The sequence below is a fragment of the Ceratotherium simum genome, chromosome 13 (genome assembly GCF_057802395.1).
Source record: "Ceratotherium simum simum isolate JZ-2026a chromosome 13, ASM5780239v1, whole genome shotgun sequence".
Taxonomy (NCBI): Eukaryota; Metazoa; Chordata; class Mammalia; order Perissodactyla; family Rhinocerotidae; genus Ceratotherium; species Ceratotherium simum.
The window spans coordinates 11,225,363-11,243,610 of NC_141912.1; the positions used below are offsets into that span (position 1 = coordinate 11,225,363).

At 35.2% G+C, this 18,248-nt stretch overlaps 1 protein-coding gene across 4 annotated transcripts in view; it reads left to right on the forward strand.

Annotated features, from left to right (window-relative positions):
* Positions 1-9,807, forward strand: part of LOC101404466 (52 kDa repressor of the inhibitor of the protein kinase-like) — a 42,206-nt gene extending 32,399 nt beyond the window's left edge. For 2 of the 4 annotated variants that reach the window (XR_015553954.1, XM_087438003.1), the window contains one exon: positions 6,202-9,807. Coding sequence is in view for 2 of the 4 variants with exons in the window: in XM_087438003.1 (XP_087294129.1) it covers positions 6,202-6,313 (112 nt within the window). In the remaining 2 variants the exon portion in view is untranslated. Of the gene's footprint in view, positions 1-822; positions 941-6,201 lie in introns of those variants that run through there. The other 2 variants (XR_015553955.1, XM_087438002.1) reach the window with 2 other exon arrangements.
* Positions 9,808-18,248: the final 8,441 nt, after the last annotated feature.

Below are 18,248 nucleotides of genomic sequence, written 5' to 3' on the forward strand. Positions count from 1 at the left end.
CACACTTATATTTATCCTTGTTGAAGACTGCCTTGGCTAGCCTCCACATGCAACCTGAACCTCTCTCTATTACAAAACTCACTGCAATTATTTCTCTGTAGACTATGTTCACTAGACTATGAACTCATTAAAGAAAGAGACTATGCCTCTTCATTTTTGGGTCTCCAGTTTCACATAATATCTGATATATAACAAGTTACCAATAAATGTTTGCTAAATAAGTAAAATGCCATTGGAACAAATCTACAGCTTTAAAGAGGGAAGCTGTATAATTTTAAAGCTAAGATCTGCTAACTACTGCTACTAAATCACCAGCTAAGAAAGTTATGATAAGAATTGTCAAGACATGAAAGGAAAAAGAAGGCAGTGGTTGGAATGCTAATAAATCATTATGTTCTTATAACTCTTTACAAAGACGTGAAACTCTTTTAATCATTCATGTAGCCTTTGAAGTTGGTGGGTGGTATGAATTACTACCACTATGTTTATGTATTAAGACCTTCAGTTTTAGCAACAAATGTAAAAGTAAATATAGGTTACCCATCCAAAACTTAATGGATAAGGACATTTTTGTAGTTCCTAGTTGATATTCTGACACCTGAGATTTATTATTTTCAGTTGTCTAAAAGTAGAGCATAATCAAGTCTGTTGCCAGACAGCTATTACTTCAATACCACTAACTATCTTGGCAAAGGAAAAGGCTACATGAATCTCAATTTCATTATGCAGTTGCTTTGGAGTCATGTCTGAAGTTGCTCTTCTTTTTCTTAAAAAAAAATAAAGAAAATATATATACTCTTTTGAATATGATTAACTAAGTAAATGTTTCTAATTCCTGTGAGAAACTACTACAGAATGGTTTGTGAAAGGGACCCTGGAAAGAAATCACAACACCTGGATTCTGGCTATGGATCATCCACTTGTCTACTTGAAACCTTAGGTAATTCTTAATACTTTCAGATATATGATGGCAATAAAGCTTCTTCATATGGTTATTATAAAGCCTAAATAAGACAATAATAATGATAGATTATATTTATTAGGAGCTTACCATGTGCAAGGCAGTCCTATTTATTTATTTAATTCTCACAAAACCCCCTGAAGTTTATCAGTATACTTTTTGAAAGATGAAAAACTGGAGTTTACAGAAGTTAAGTAACTTGCTCAAGGTCACACATTTAGTAAACTGGTAGAGCAAGGATTCAAATCCAGATCTCTCTAATACTAAAGTATGATTGTAATTGTACTTCTTCCCAAACATATGTAAAGTGCCTAACAGAATGTCTGAAGCATGTTAAATAATCAACATGTGCTAGTTCCTTTCACTTCTTCCTCTACACTCTCTAGGGCATCTCAAATATACTAACAAATTTAACAACCACCTAAAGTGTATTACGTCATCAAATCTATGTTTCCAATTCAAACCTCCCTTCTCTAAGCTCAAGAACTATACATCCAACTTCCTGAGTGTCTGATAGGCATCTCAACTTCAATAAGGCCTTAACCAAACATTATTATCATGTTAAATGTGTTCTATCTATGGTCCTTATATCAGCAAATGGCACTGCCATTCATCCAGACATCTAAAATAGATATATGAGAGTCAGGAGTTTTCTTGTAGTTCCCTTATCTGTTTCGAGTCTTCATGGCTTAATGATATGCTATTTATACTCCCTAGGATGACTGATAAAATCTTTCTAATCATTAAAAACTCAGCTTAAAAATCATCTCCCTTTTGGAGAAGGTCAAATACCGTATGATCTCACTCATTAAGTGGTAGATAATAACAACAACAAAAAAATACATAGAGACAGATTGGACTGGTGGTTACCAGAGGGGAAGAGAGGAGAGAAGAGGGTGAAAGGGATAATTAGGTACGTGTGTGTGGTGATGGATTGTAATTAGTATTTGGGTGGTGAACATGAGATCGTGATGTAATCCATGCAGAAATAAAAGTATAATGATGTACACCTGAAATTTATACAATGTTATAAACCAATGTTACTGCAATAAACAACAACAACAAAAAAAACAAACAACAAAAAAAATCATCTCCCCATTGGATCTTTGTAATATCAACTAAGTAGCATCACCGCTGTTCAGCTGCCATACCATGTATATAACTCTATTCTTATACTTTATCATACTATATTTTAGTGATAAATTTTTATGTTTTTCTTTTCTACTACACCAACACAGTCCATTAGAAATTTTTGGATAACGGAAATATTCTATATTTGTTCTAGTAACTACTGTAATGGACACTGTAGCACTAGACTCTGAGCTCTGTGAGGGCAAAGACTATATCATATTCATTTATAATATGCAATACCTAGAATATAGCAGATCTTCAATAAATATGTGGAGAATAAACAAATAAATAAATCAATGAATAAATAAAATATTTTACCATGGTAGAGTAGGGGAAAATCTACTTACCACAAACACCAGGCAACTGCAACATGGAGGTACTGGGGAAACTAATTAATAAACTCTGATTTCTCAGCAAATAAAAAGTTGATGCAAATAGGTTTCCAGTAACGGAGAAGGAGCTTCTATCAGGTCAATCCACTCTCAGATAACAATTATAAACTCTATCTAAAATATAAAATACGATAATCTGAAGGCACTCCAGAGGAACTAAAAGAAACTGGAAGTAAATCTACATTTGAAAGAAGTAAATGGCACAAGGTAATTTTCCTGTCTTGATACAACTTTTTGTTTGAGGCTAGACTCTATTGCAGCATGCTGGGTGGCTAAAATTCCAATAGAAACCCATAGTCTTATTGGCTGGGAGAGCCATAGGACAGAGTTTGTAGAGATTATGCAGCTGGAAAGTAAGGAGGGAAATCCTGGAAAAGTGAAAGCCATAGGCAGGGTGGGGAGAGGGGGATTCTGTATATGAAGTTGACCAAAATCTCTAGTTGACCTCTGAACTAGATATGCATGGGGTAAACTCCAAATAGGCCAATTAAGTCTAAAAGAACTGAGCTGAATTTTCAGCTGCTCCACTGCAGGGAAAATAGAGTTGGAGTTTGAGTTGAAGTCAAATTACTTGCCTGCTTAAAAATACAAACAAGCAAGCAATGAAAACATACTCTTCAGAGAGACATAACAATCTAATGTCTCTACCATTTATCATTCACAATGTCCAAGTCATTCAAAATTACTAGACCTATGAAGAAGAAAAAAAATGTGATCTAAACTCAAGACAAAAGATAATAAGTGGAGACTGAAGTTGAGATGACCCAGATGTTAGAATTAGCAGATAAGGAAGCTAAAACAGCTATTATAAGCATCTTAAGGATTTAAAGGAAAATGTGTAATAATGAATGAACAAATAGAAAATCCTAGCAGGGAAATTGAAATCACAGAAGAGAACCAAATGAAAGTTCTAAAAATGGAAAATACAGTGTTTGAATTAAAAATTCACAGAGTGACTTGAATAGCAGATTTAAATGAAAAGAGTCAGTCAATTTGAAGATAGATCAATAGAAAATATCTAAGTTGAAAAATCAAAAGAAAAGATAGGATTGGAAAAAATGAAGAGTTTCAGTAAGCTATAAGGGCACTGTGGAAAGGTCTAACATATGGGTACTTGTCGTCTCAGAATAAAACAAGAGAGAAAAAAATGTTTGAGGAAATATGGTGATAACTTCCCCAAATTTGGTGAAAGGCATAAATTTACACATGTAACAAATCCAGTGAACCCCAAGTGGGAAAAATACAAAGAAAACCACCACTAGCCACATCAGAGTCAAACTCCTGAAAACTAGAGTTAAAAATACTCTTGAAAGCAGCTACAAGTTAATTTATCACATGCAGTGGAATGATATGAATTAACAATGATTTCTTGTCAGAAACAGTGGACACAAGAAGACAGCAAAATGACATCTCTAAAATGCTGAAGGAAGAAAAAAGTCAACTCAGTGTAATGAAAATGACCTTCAAGAAAGAAAGCAAACTAAAGATATTTTCAGATAGATAAAAACTAAGAGAATTTTTATCAGTAAACTTGTAGTATAAAAAAATGCAAAAGAAGTTCTTCGGATAAGACGAACTGGTGCTAAAGGGACATTCAAATCTTCAGAACAGAATGAAGTATCAAAAATGATAAATATGTGGCTATTATAAAAGATTGTTTTCTTCCTCCTAATGTTTCAGAAATATGCACGCCTGTTTAAAGCTAAAATTATAATATTTTATGGTGGGATTTATAAAATTTGTAGATAAAATACATATGACAACTAAAAAATAAAGGAAGGAGTTTAAAAATTTATATTTTTTGAAAGGTTATTATACTTTATATGAAGTGGGCCAATATTAAATTTAAGTCGACTGTGAAAAATTCAGGATGTATATTGTGATCCCTAGAGCAACCATTTGAAACAATGCAAAATGATATAACTAAAAAGCCAAAACCCTTTAAAAGGGAATTCTCAATTAAATCAAAAGAAATTAAGAAAGTAGAAACAGAGAATCAAAAAACAAACACAAAAAACAGATGAGACCAACAGAAAACAACTAGTAAAATTATTGGTCTCAATATCTCAACCATATCAATAACTGGATTAAATGTAAATGAACTAAACCCTCCAGCTACAAGTCAGAAATTCTCAGAATAGACAAAAGAGCAAGACCCAACATAGTCTCTCTACAAGAGATGAACTTTAAATATAAAAATACAGATACGTTGAAAGTAAATTGTAGTAAAAGATAAATCATGCAAACAGTAAATCTAAGAAGGGTGGAGTAGCTAAATTAACATGAGATATAATAGATACCAAGACAGAGTTATTACCAGATATAGAGACATATAAGAACAATAAAAAGATAAATTTACAAAAATACACAAGAATCATACATGTATGTGCCTAAAAAAAGAGATTCAAAATACATTAGATGAAAAAATAACATAATTAAAAAGAGAAAGAGACAAATCCACAGTGATAGTTGGAGTTTTCTCTCAGCAATTGATAGAACAAATAGACAAAAGATCTGAATAACACTATCAACCTTCTTTACCCAGCTGACATTTATAGATCACTGCACCTAACAAGTGCAGAATAAACATTCTTTTCAAGTGCACGTGGCATGTCACCCAAGATAAACCACACATCGGGCCATAAAACAAGTCTTAATATATTTAAAAGGATTGAAATAATACAGACTGTGTTTTCTGACCACAATAGAAATCAATAACAATAAGGTATATAGGAGGGATAAAACTCAAATATTTGGAAGTTAAACAACACATTTGTCAATAATTCATGTGTTAAAGAAAAAAATCACAAGATACGTTAGAAAATATTTCAAACTGAATTGCAATGAAAATATAGCATATCAAAATTGGTGGGATACAGCTAAAGCAGTGCTTAGAGGGAAACTTATACCTTTTATATGCCTAGAAAAGGAAAGGATAAAGGTATAAAACCAATGACCTAAGGTTCTACAGTAAGACCTAAATAAAGAGGAGCAAAGTAAATCCAAAGTAAGTAGAAAGAAGGAAATAATAAAGTGAATAAATAAATGAAATATAAAACAGATAAATGGTAGAGAAAATTAACACATAAAAGTTTTTTATTTGAAAGAATAACAAAGTTGATAAGCCCTAGATAGACTGAGACAAATTACCAATATCAGGAATAAATGTGTGAATATACTATAGATGCTATAGATATTATGAAAAACTTTATGTTAATAAATTCAAAAACTTAGATGAATGGATACATTTCCTGAACAATACAATTTACCAAAACAGACACAAGACGAAATAGTAAATTTGACTAGCCCTATATCTATTAAAGAAATTGAATTTGTTATTGAAATCTTCGCTCAAACACAGCACCAGGGGTAGGTGGTTTCACTGGTGAACTCTGTTAAACATTTAGGTAAGAAAAGATATCAATTTTACACAAATGCTTTCCAAAACAGTGGAGGAGGAAACACTTCACAACATGTTTTATGAGGCCAGCATGACTCTGATACTAAATCTGACAGAGATATTTCAAAGAAAGAAAATTAAAACACTACTCCTGTCAGATTGGCTACCTAGTTTGGTCTCCTTTTCCTACTACCTGCCCTGAATTTGTAGGAGAGAAGGGGGAACAGGCTGGCTGGCTGGTGGGCTACAATATCAAACTTTTGCACAAGCCCCAACTTAACATGGAAGATAATGCAATCCAATCTGACTTTCTTCAGGTTTCTGCACGATCTGGACAGAAGGAAGAAGTGGGTGAAGAAATGTAGGACAGCTGACTTAGAAGATAAAACACCTGATCAGCTAAGTAAACATTATTGCCAAACACCTTGAGAACTCTATGATTTGTAGAACTAGTACTTATAAGAGGATTCTGTGAGATTATGCTATGCCAGCAATAGTTGATTTTATCAGTCATCTGAACAATCCACATGGTAGACATTGAAAATGAACAAAATGGTTGAGTGATGATGAAATCAGAACACAAACAGAAAAAAAATGATGAAACTTCTGAACAGAAACAAACACATAAAGAAACAACAGCAACACTCGGAACTCCAGTGCAGAGAAAGAAGGCAAAGAACAAGATGAAGACTTTTTATGCTTAAACTTTGAAGAGAATGAAAACGAAGATTACCTGATCTTTATTTGTGGTTTGATTCTTACAAAGCACACATCTGGATTAACATGAAGCTGACAAAATCTCAAAAGATCTCTTTTCCCCTGATAATCTTCAAGCATTGCTGGAGTGCAGAGTATATTCTGGTGCGGCTGTTTTAAGAAAGTGCTTTGAGATAATAGCAGTCAACACATCAATCCGTTTGAAAACACAGCAGAAATAGGTGCTAGAAACCTGCAAGAGCTCCATTGGGAAGGAACAGGGAAGTGAGGAACTCATCTCTTCTCCATTATCACTGATAATATGGCGGACACAGCAGGGGAAGAGTAATCACCAGTACTGGTGAGGTTCACTGATAGATCTCAAGACCAGAAGGAGGAATATGGGCTTTCTACCTTCTGAAGCTGATGCAGAAATTTTGGCTGTGAAATTTCACACTGCTGCGAAGTGAGGAAGGAACATGGAGCACTGTTGTGGTCTGGCTTAGATCATGTCTAGTGCACTTTCTCCCCCAGTGCAAGTCATGGTAACTAGACTTTTAGGGAGATAACTCCAAGATATCTACACACTCTATTTTTCCTCTGCCTTAAATATGTAGTCAAAAGCAGTGTCTATTGTGGGAGTATCTGTTGCTTTGGGAGCAATTAAAGATAATTAACGATGTTTGTTCTTTTTTCTGTCAATCACAACTGCTTTAGAACTCAACAATATAATTTCTGTCCTCTTTCAGAATAATGAAGGAAAAAAAGGCAAATGAACTGAAGGCAATTTGCCATTCTCAATGTACAGACAGGTATGATGCTTTTGAAATTTTTGTGGAACTCCTACAAATGTTTTATGTTTAGGTGGTATAAATATTGATACAAATGTTAGATAGAATAACTTTATAGCTGATTGAATTTTTGTTCTCTGTAGTGCATTTTGTTGTAATTAGTATCATTGTTGTTCATAAAAATGTCCTGTTTTTAAAAAGAGCCTTTGGAAAAAGTCTCCAGGGCCACACCTCTGAAGTCTTCTTTTTGGCCTGCAGCTTGACTGCGAAGTTGCATTATGTGAAGAGATGGAAAATATTTATGTTTATCATAAATTTTGATTTGAGAAAGCCATGAATTTGGCACCAAACTTGATATTTAAATAAAATTTCCTGAGAAATTCCTCGGGGCTCAGCAACATAATCTAGAATCTCAACTAACCTTTGAGCATTACTATAGAGAAATACTTAGTGTTCCAACAATGGGGCCCATTTTTTAGGATTTTAGGGATATTATCTTAGAATAGCACCTCACAGTTCTTAAATATTTGTCTCTGGTAACCTCAGTCATAGAATAGCTCACACTCAACACCATGCCAACATGTACCAAAGTGACTTATCCAATCTTGATACACTCTCTGCCAACCTTCGTTGTTGAAGGTTGTTGAAGCCAAAACACACAGGAAAAGACATAGAGCTTCCATCCACCATGTACAAAGCCCGCATCTGTCTCACTTCAAGTTTTTTCTTAATGTGTGTGCATTGCTGAAGGCCCTGTATATTCTTCCTTGATGAAGTTTGAGAATGAGAGCAATGAAATTAGATGAAAACGTCTTAAGCAAAACTAAGAAATACTTCAACAGACCAGAGGTCAAATAACTTAACTTCGCTTAACATAAATCTTGATATAAACTACGATCTTAATTTAATGGTAGACATATATATCAAACTATATATTTAAGCCGAGCTTCCTTCAAGTACTTAAAAATGCCACTGAAAATACCTAAGAGAAGTTTGAAAAGAGGTTTTATCCCTACATTTGATATTTGGAGGAAAAGCTGTAAGGTATATATAGGCCACTTAATCACTGAATATTTGCTTATGGACCTTCCATTGAAAGCACTAAACATTGATAAACTACCTGTTAAATGGCCAATGTTTGAACTTTCATTCTTTGAAGACCTCTTTTTCCAGAAGACAGCGTTGAAAAAATATTTCATTTGTGTGTGATTTCTGTTTGTGGCACTCTGGGGGTATTTTAGTTAAGTAATTTTGAACTTAACATTATTATTACTATGAATCTAATTACCAGGTATTAGTTTCCAGTTCTTTGAAGAAGTAAATGTTGGGGAGGCATGGGGAGAAGGACTATATTTTGTAAAATATTACAATAAAGCTCAGGACTGACCAGTGACTAGCAGGTGTTTTAATAAGTTGTTAAAAATATCTAATGGGCAGTTAAGGAAATTACCAACAAGTAAAAGAAACTGAGCCCACCAAGCAGAGATTTCAGTGTAGATTTTGTCTCCATTAAGTGAGTGTAAAGAGGAAATTCAAGTTTGAACGGAGAGCAATCCACTGTTGTTCATCTGGTTGTTGTTTACATCCATTTGTTGAATTTATACCTTAACTGAGTCATAAGCTTTCTAGCAAGTGTATATTGAGCACTTCTGTTTCATGATCGACACAGAAGCAAAGGCCAAGGATGCTGACCATCTATTTGATTGTTTTCTCTCCATGACCATATCCACTGCCATGTCTTGATTTATAAGAATTACTTGGGAAAAATAGAAATTTTGTTGTTTATATAGGAATAATACAGAACTTATTGCTGTTATTTTTGGTGAGAAACGTAAATTTTGTACAATGTATTTTAATCTAAATAAAATGTGAACTTAATTATTTTTAAAAGAAATTACAAAAAACATCCTTTATAACCATAGATGCAAAACTCCTTAACAAAATAGCTGCAAATTAAATCCAGCAATATATTAAAAGAATGATACATTATGACAAAATAGAGTTTATCCCAGGAATACAAGGTTAGTTTCACATTCAAAAGTCAATCAATATTACTCAACATATTGACAGATTAAAGGAATGAAACCATAAAATCTTCTCAGTAGATGCATAAAAAGCATTGACAAATTTAAAAACTCATTCATGATACCAAAAAAATATCTAAGTAGGCTAGAAATAGAAGGGAACTTCCTCCACCTGATAAAGGGTATTGATGAAAATCTTACAGTTAATATAATGTTCAATGGTGAGAGACAATTTTCCGTCTAAAATTGCACACAGGGCAAAGATTTTCCCTCTTAATGTTGTAATGGAAGACCTAGCCAGTGGAATAGGGGAAAAAAAAAATGAAATAAAGAGCATAATGTGTGTTTGTGTAGAAAATTCTAGGGAACCTATAAGCAACTACTGGAACAAACAAACAAATTTTAAAATGTTGCAAGATACATAGTCAATATTATAAAATCGATTGCTTGTTTATATTTTATTGGCTTGCTGCTAATAAAATTTAAAAATTCCATTTATAATAGCAATTAGAAAACATAAAATACTTAGAAAGAAATTAGGTAAAAACATGCAAGATCTCTCCACTAAAAATTACAAAACATTGCTGAGAGAAATTAAGGAAAACCTAAATACATAGACGTGTATATCATGTTCATGGATTAGAAGACTCAAGTAAATTTGAAAAAGAAGAACAAAGTTGGAGGATTTACACTACCTGCATACAAAATTTACTAAAGCTATATTAATTAAGACAGGTGATACAGGCATAAGGACTGACAAACATGAATGGAACTGAATAGAGTGCCTAGATGTAGACTCACATTCAGAAAATCAATTAATTTTCGACAAAGGCACCAAAGCAATACATTGGGGGCAAGGGAAATCTTTTAAACCAAGGGTACTGGAATAATTGGATATTCAACCGAGAAATGTTTATCCAAAGGAACCTGGTGTTCTTCAGCATTGCTTTTGTCCAATACACTAATCTGATGTGTAGTCCTTTTCTATCTACACATTAGTAATATAGTATCAGCTAATCAAATCACTGTTTCCACTATTACGGTAATATTCCTACTGCAGGGGTATTTTTTTTCTTTTTATAAAAATAAACTTTTTAAGTTATAAAAGCAACAATTTTTCTTTACGGCAGCTCCAATGTTAAAGAATAAAGTAAAAAAAAATTACCCATAATCACACAACCCAGAAATCACCAAAATTGATGTTTTTTTGGGGGGGGTTCTTTCTAATCTTCTATGTATGATGTCATAAAATTTATATAATGCAATTTTTAACCTAATATTTTACATGTAATTTTCTTTTTTCAAGACTCCTTGAGATTTTATTTTTGTTTGCATGTAATGTGACAATATTAGCTTTCATTTCAACATATTTTCATGAAATTGTAATTTCATTTCCTGAAGACATAAATTTTAACTGCAAGTTATATCCAAATTGCACTTCCAATAGACATCTATTTCTGAAGTATCTGCCAAACTCATAATGACTCTTCTTCTATGGTAATTTCCCATTTTGCAATTCCTTATCCAAAATGTAACTTTATGGCTGAATAAACATGACTCAGGAAAGTAATCATGGAACAAATTTTATTTTAAATTTAAATTGTTAGTTCAAATTTACTTTGTATGTTTACTTCCTCTCTTGCCCCTGATGAAATTTAGGGAAGGTCACAAAACTGAGCATTTCAAAATTATATTTAAGTATCCAGTTACAAGAGAAACCAAACAAACAGTCTCTAGGCAGCCAAATTTACAGAGATAATCTGTTGCAAGACCACAATCGACTGTTGACGTCTTGGCAACCTGAACCAAATGGGCCAGTTATGCTCACACCCAGGAATTTCAAAATTAAGTCCAGTGTGAAGCTTGCCTCTTCATGTGGCCTGTAATCATAGCCTACTTTGTGGCCTGAAGACCAGAAAAACGCAGTCTCCAGAGAGGAGGATGCCGGGAGGAAATGCGAAAAGGAGAAACAGGTATGGACCAAGAGCACTTCCTGGATTCTGTCAGCTGTTAGTTGCTGGTTTCACTTCCTTCCAGAACTCCAGTTGTATTCCTGGCTTTGGTTCTGTGAAACCCCTCATTCACTGTAATTCCCATTGTTTTTTTTTCTGTCAAATTGAGTTTCTGTTCAAGAGGCCCAAATAATACAAAAATGAATATGGCGTGTGGAAGGTTTTCGCCCATAAACAGCCAACCCTATTCATGATCAGTATATCATTTGGCTTCACCCATGGAAGAGGGCCATTCTCTGATCTATTCCCTCAATCTAAGGGTCCATGTTAGCTTTAAACTCATAGTGCTCCCTGCTCACTCACTAAGGCGCTGAATGTGAAGTTACCCAGATCATTTCCACTCTTTTGAAGATTCAATGTCAAACTTGTATGTATATTTTCCTGAATTGAGAGAGTACGTTGTCAGAATATTCACAAAATTTCATATTCAGTGACTCCTTCAGACTAGTTTTTAATTATAATCCCTTTGTGTTGTTCTTAGAAAGACAATCAAGTTTTATTTGCTTTATTATTATTTCCAATGTGGTCAATAATTTTAAGACTGTGAGAAAGAAGCGCTTGAGTTTTTTTGGCTTCTGAATGTCAATGAGTTCTGTTTTTAGAAATTTGCCTTGAGTGAAGCATAAATTTACATGACATATTTTTAGGCAAAAAGAATGACATTCACTCACATTGCTAAATAAAAATTTTCCTGTATTACAAATATAATTTTTATTGGTTAGTGTAGCTCTAAGGATATGTCTAGAAAACCAAAGATGGCAGAGAATTAGCACACCTCTAAAATGTCCTAATAATTAATTTTTCCTCACATGATTTAGAAAATTGTCTTTACAGTTCATATTGCAGGCTCTGTTTTAGAAACTTGGTTTTCCTGCACTATCAAACTATTGTGAAACTTTCTTAAATTAAGTGAATCAGGCAAAAATTATTCAATAAATATTCAACATTGTGCTAGGTAATAGAAGTTTTACAGAAAAAAATGAAATGTCACTTTTGACCTCCTTGGCCTTGTAAAGTAGTTGGGAAGAGATATAAAGCAACAGTAATAAAATAAGAGAGTGCAGAGTGATGTGTATGCTGATTTTTAGAAGTTCTGAGATGGGGCAGAGAGAAATGGAAAAAAAGTAAACACAGAAGCTAAGAACAGAGGACACAGAGAGAGAGTACTTCTTACGTTTCTGACAACTTTTCTGTCATTCTCTTCTTGGGGCTTCACTGAATGAACTGAAGCTGAAATGGTGAGAGAGAACTTCCTAGAGGGGTGGGATGTGATTTGGGGCCTGAAGGAAGAGAGAGGATTTGAAAGGACAAATGGCTAAGTAGATAACACAAACCATAGTATGGAGATGAGAATACACTCAGTTTTGTAAAGAAGCAATTAATCTTACTAGAGTATAAGTGCACGTTAGTAGCCACGGGAAATAATACTGAGTGAGCATAGTGGATGAAAAGAAGTCAGAGGAATTTAAATGTGAAGAACATAGGGAATCGGGTTGAAATTGGATATAAATAATCGGATGAAAACTGGGTTTGAGGAGATTAGTTGGGCAAGGTTATGAAAGATGCATTGGAAGGGTGGAGACAGGAACCTGGCAAGCTAACTGGGGCATTGCTGTAGTAATCCATCCATGAGGCTATGAGGGCATGGACTGGGGCAATGTCATTGCAAAGGGGGAGGACCAATAAGAGCTTTTTAAGAAAGAAAAATATCTAATTTTGAGCAAGCTGATTTAGAGATGTTGGTAGAACTTCAAGTCTAAAATGAGTTGGGAGGTATGGGGCTGGATCTTAGAAAAGAAGACAGCATGGAGAAATATACTGACATAGATTTAGTAGTCAACAGCATAGAAGTTACAGCTGAAGCCAAGAGAATGAGGGAGATTTCTGAAAGAAGGAATGTGAAGGGAAGAACAGAGAAATTCAAGTTGGGAAGCACCCATATTTAGGGTGCCATTGTAAGAGGGAATATGTGGCATGAGATGTAAGTGAGACTTGGACAGTGTTGCCAGAGAATTAAGGGAGCAGAGTGGTTAGAAGGAGGATGTTGTTACCCATGCCAGAAGAAGCTGAATGATCAAGAAGATGAGGACCGATTCAGGAGTCAAGATGGCGGCGTAGGCAGACTCTGAACTCACCTCCTCCCATGGACACAGCCAATTTACAACTACTCGTGGAAAAATTACCCCTGAGACAGAACTGAAAACTGGATAAGAGGAACTCCTGCAACAACGGACAATCCTAACTGGGGTAGAAGAGGCAGAGACTCCCTTCCAGAGAGGAAAAACGCCGCCTTCACAAGCCGCCAGCTTCACGGCAGCCGGGAGCAGCTCACAGGGCTTGTCAGCTGCAGAAGACTTGTGCTTCTCAAAGACCCACATAGGAGGTTTGCCCCACCTTCCAAAGCCTGAAACAATTGGGTGCTCCTGTGCCTCAGGCCAGCCCCACCCAGCTGCAATCCTCAGAGAGCTGACAAGAGACCTAATAGGCTAGAGGCTTACAGCAATTGTAAGACCCTGAGCCTAACAACCTGCCACACTGGGGGCCTACTCAGTTAAAAGAAATACTGCCACATAAATTTGGTATTAGAGCTTACAGCCAACTGTACTGGGGCTCCCCACACCTGATAAAGAGACTGAAGGGCCCACAACAACTACAAGCAGCTGAGCATTACAACAGCTGGCCAGGAGCATAACTCGGTCTCCCTGGGTGCCTACAGGGAGAGCTAACAGGCCACAATAGAAGGACACACGTAGCCCACATAGGGGTCACCCCTGGAACATTGAGAACTGAGGGAAGCACACTGGAAGCCTCCTAAGGCATCACTTGCATAAGGTCAACTATCCAAGAGCAGGAGACGTAGCTGACCTACCTAATACGTAGACACAAGCACAGGGAAAGAGGCAAAATGAGGAGGCAAAAGAATACATTCCAAGTAAGGGAACAGGACAAAACCCCAGAAAAGGAACTAAGTGAAACAGAAATGAGCAACCTACCCGACAGAGAGTTCAAACTAAGAGTGTTAAGGATGCTCACTGATCTGGGGAGAAGAATAGATGAACTCAGTGAGAATGTCAACAAAGAAATGGAAGATATAAAAAAGAACCAATCAGAAATGACGAATACAATACTGGAAATGAAAAATTCATTAGAGGGACTCAAAAGCAGAGTAGAGGATACAGAAGAACAGATCTGTGAGCTGGAAGAAAGACTAGAAGAAATTACCCAAGGTGAACAGGTAAAAGAGAAAAGAATTAAAAAGAGTGAGGACAGTCTAAGGGACCTCTGGGACAACATCAAGCACACTAACATCCGTGTTATAGGTGTCCCGGAAGGAGAAGAGCGAGACAAGGGGGCAGAGAATCTATTTCAAGAAATAATAGATGAAAACTTCCCTAACCTAAGGAAGGAAACAGACATCCAGGTACAGGAAGCACAGAGAGCCCCAAACAAGATAAACCCAAAGAGGCCCACACCAAGACACATCATAATCAAAATGTCCAGAATTAAAGATAAAGAGAGAATCCTAAAAGCCGCAAGAGAATGTCAAGTTACATACAAAGGAAACCCCATAAGGCTATCAGCTGACTTCTCAGCAGAAACCTTACAGGCTAGAAGAGAATGGCACGATATATTTAAAGTGCTAAAAGGAAAAAACTTACAGCCAAGAATACTCTACCCAGCAAGGTTATCATTCAAAATGGAAGGAGAGATCAAAATTTTCCCAGATAAGCAAAAATTAAAGGAGTTTGTCACCAAGAAACCAATGCTACAAGAAATGTTAAAGGGACTGATTTAAGGGGAAAAGAGAAGACCACAAATAGGAAAAATTATCTATTTCCATGATAAGAGGGAAATGGATACAAATGCACAAAAAAGAGGTTAGATATGATATCAAAAACATAAAAGGAGGAAGGAGGGGAGTTAAAGAGTACAGCTTTCAGACAGAGGTCAAACTAAAGTGACCATCAATTCTGTATAGAAGAAGAAAGGAACAGAGAAGGACTACTAAAACACTGAGAAAAAAAAAAAGTTAAAAAATGGCAATAAGTACATACTTATCAATAGTTACTTTAAACGTCAATGGACTAAATGCTCCAATTAAAAGGCATAGGGTGGCTGACTGGATAAAAAAACAAGACCCATATATATGCTGCATACAAGAGACACACTTCAGACCTAAAGACACGCACAAACTGAAAGTGAAGGGATGGAAAAAGATACTCCACGCAAATGGCAAGGAAAAGAAAGCTGGGGTAGCAGTACTCATATCAGACAAAATAGACTTTAAAACAAAAACTGTAAAAAGAGACAAAGAAGGGCATTACATAATGATCAAGGGAACAATCCAACAAGAGGATATAACACTTGTAAATACCTACGCACCCAATGTAGGTGCACCTAAATATATAAAGCAATTATTAACAGACATAAAAAGAGAAATAGACAGTAACACAATAATAGTAGGGGACATTAACACTCCACTTACACCAACGGATAGATCATCCAAACAGAAGATCAATAAGGAAACATTGGCCTTAAATGATACACTAGAACAGGTGGACCTAGTAGATATATACAGAGCATTCCATCCAAAAACCGAACAATACACGTTCTTTTCAAATGCACATGGAACATTCTCCAGGATTGATCACATATTAGGCCACAAAACAAGTCTCCATAAATTTAAGAAGATTGAAATAATACCAAGCATCTTTTCTGACCACAACAGTATGAAACTAGAAATCAACTATAAGAAGAAAATCAGAAAAGCCACAAATACATGGAGATTAAACAAAATGCTACTGAACAACGATTGGGTTAACGAAGAAATCAAAGAAGAAATCAAAAAATACCTGGAGACAAATGAAAATGAAAATATGACATGCCAGAATTTATGGGATACAGCAAAAGCAGTTCTAAGAGGGAAGTTTATAGCGATACAGGCCTATCTCAACAAACAAGAAAAATCTCAAATAAACAATCTAACAATGCACCTAAAGGAACTAGAAAAAGAAGAACAAACAAAGCCCAAAATCAGTAGAAGAAGGGAAATAATAAAAATCAGAGCAGAAATAAATGAAATAGAGACCAAAAAAACAATAGAAAAAATTAATAAAACCAAGAGCTTGTTCTTTGAAAAGATCAACAAAATTGACAAACCTTTAGCTAGACTCACCAAGTAAAAAAGAGAGAAGGCACAAATAAGTAAAGTCAGAAATGAAAGAGGAGAGGTTACAACAGACACCTCAGAAATACAAAAGATAATAAGAGAATACTATGAAAAGCTATATGCCAACCAATTCGACAATCTGGAAGAAATGGATAAATTCTTAGAATCATACAACCTTCCAAAACTGGATCAAGAAGAAGTAGAGAATTTGAATAGACCAATCACCAGTAAGGAGATCGAAACAGTAATCAAAAACCTCCCCAAAAATAAAAGTCCAGGACCAGATGGCTTCCCTGGTGAATTCTACCAAGGATTCAAAGGAGACTTAATACCTATCCTTCTCAAACTCTTCCAAAAAATTGAGGAGGGGGGGAAGCTTCCTAACTCATTCTACGAAGCCAACATTACCCTGATACCAAAACCAGACAAGGACAACACAAAAAAACAAAATTACAGGCCAATATCACTGATGAACATCGATGCGAAAATCCTCAACAAAATACTAGCAAATCACATACAACAATACGTTAAAAAGATTATACACCATGATCAAGTGGGATTTATTCCAGGTAGGTATGCAGGGATGGTTTAATATTCACAAATCAATCAACATAATACACCACATTAATAAAATGAAGAACAAAAATCACATGATCATCTCAATAGATGCAGAGAAAGCATTTGACAAGATACAGCATCCATTTATGATAAAAACTCTGAATAAAATGGGTATAGAAGGAAAGTACCTCAACATCACAAAGGCCATTTATGACAAACCCACAGCTAATATCATCCTCAATGGTGAAAAACTGAAAGCCATCCCTCTAAGAACAGGAACCAGACAAGGATGCCCACTGTCACCACTCCTATTTAACATAGTATTGGAAGTCCTAGCCAGAGCAATCAGGCAAGAGAAAGAAATAAAAGGGATCCAAATTGGAAAGGAAGAAGTGAAACTGTCACTATTTGCAGATGACATGATTTTATATATAGAAAACCCTAAAGAATCCACCAGAAAACTTTTAGAAGTAATAAACGAATATGGTAAAGTTGCAGGATACAAAATCAACATACAAAAATCAGTTGCATTTCTATACACTAACAACAACGTAGTAGAAAGAGAAATTAAGAATACAATCCCATTTACAATTGCAACAAAAACAATAAAATACCTAGGAATAAACTTAAGCAAAGAGGTGAAAGAGCTGTACACCGAAAACTATAAAACATTTCTGAAAGAAATTGAAGAAGACACAAAGAAATGGAAAGATATTCCGTGCTCTTGGATTGGAAGAATTAACATAGCTAAGATGTCCATACTTCCTAAAGCCATCTATAGATTCAATGCAATCCCTATCAAAGTTCCAACAACATTTTTCACAGAAATAGAACAAAGAATCCTAAAATTTATATGGAACAACAAAAGACCCGAATAGCTAAAGGAATCCTGAGAAAAAGAACAAAGCTGGAGGTATCACACTCCCTGATTTCAAAATATACTACAAAGCTATAGTAACCAAAACAGCATGGTACTGGCACAAAAACAGACACACAGATCAATGGAATAGAATCGAAAGCCCAGAAATAAACCCACACATCTATGGACAGCTAATCTTTGACAAAGGAGCCAAGAACATACAATGGGGAAAAGAAAGTCTCTTCAACAAATGG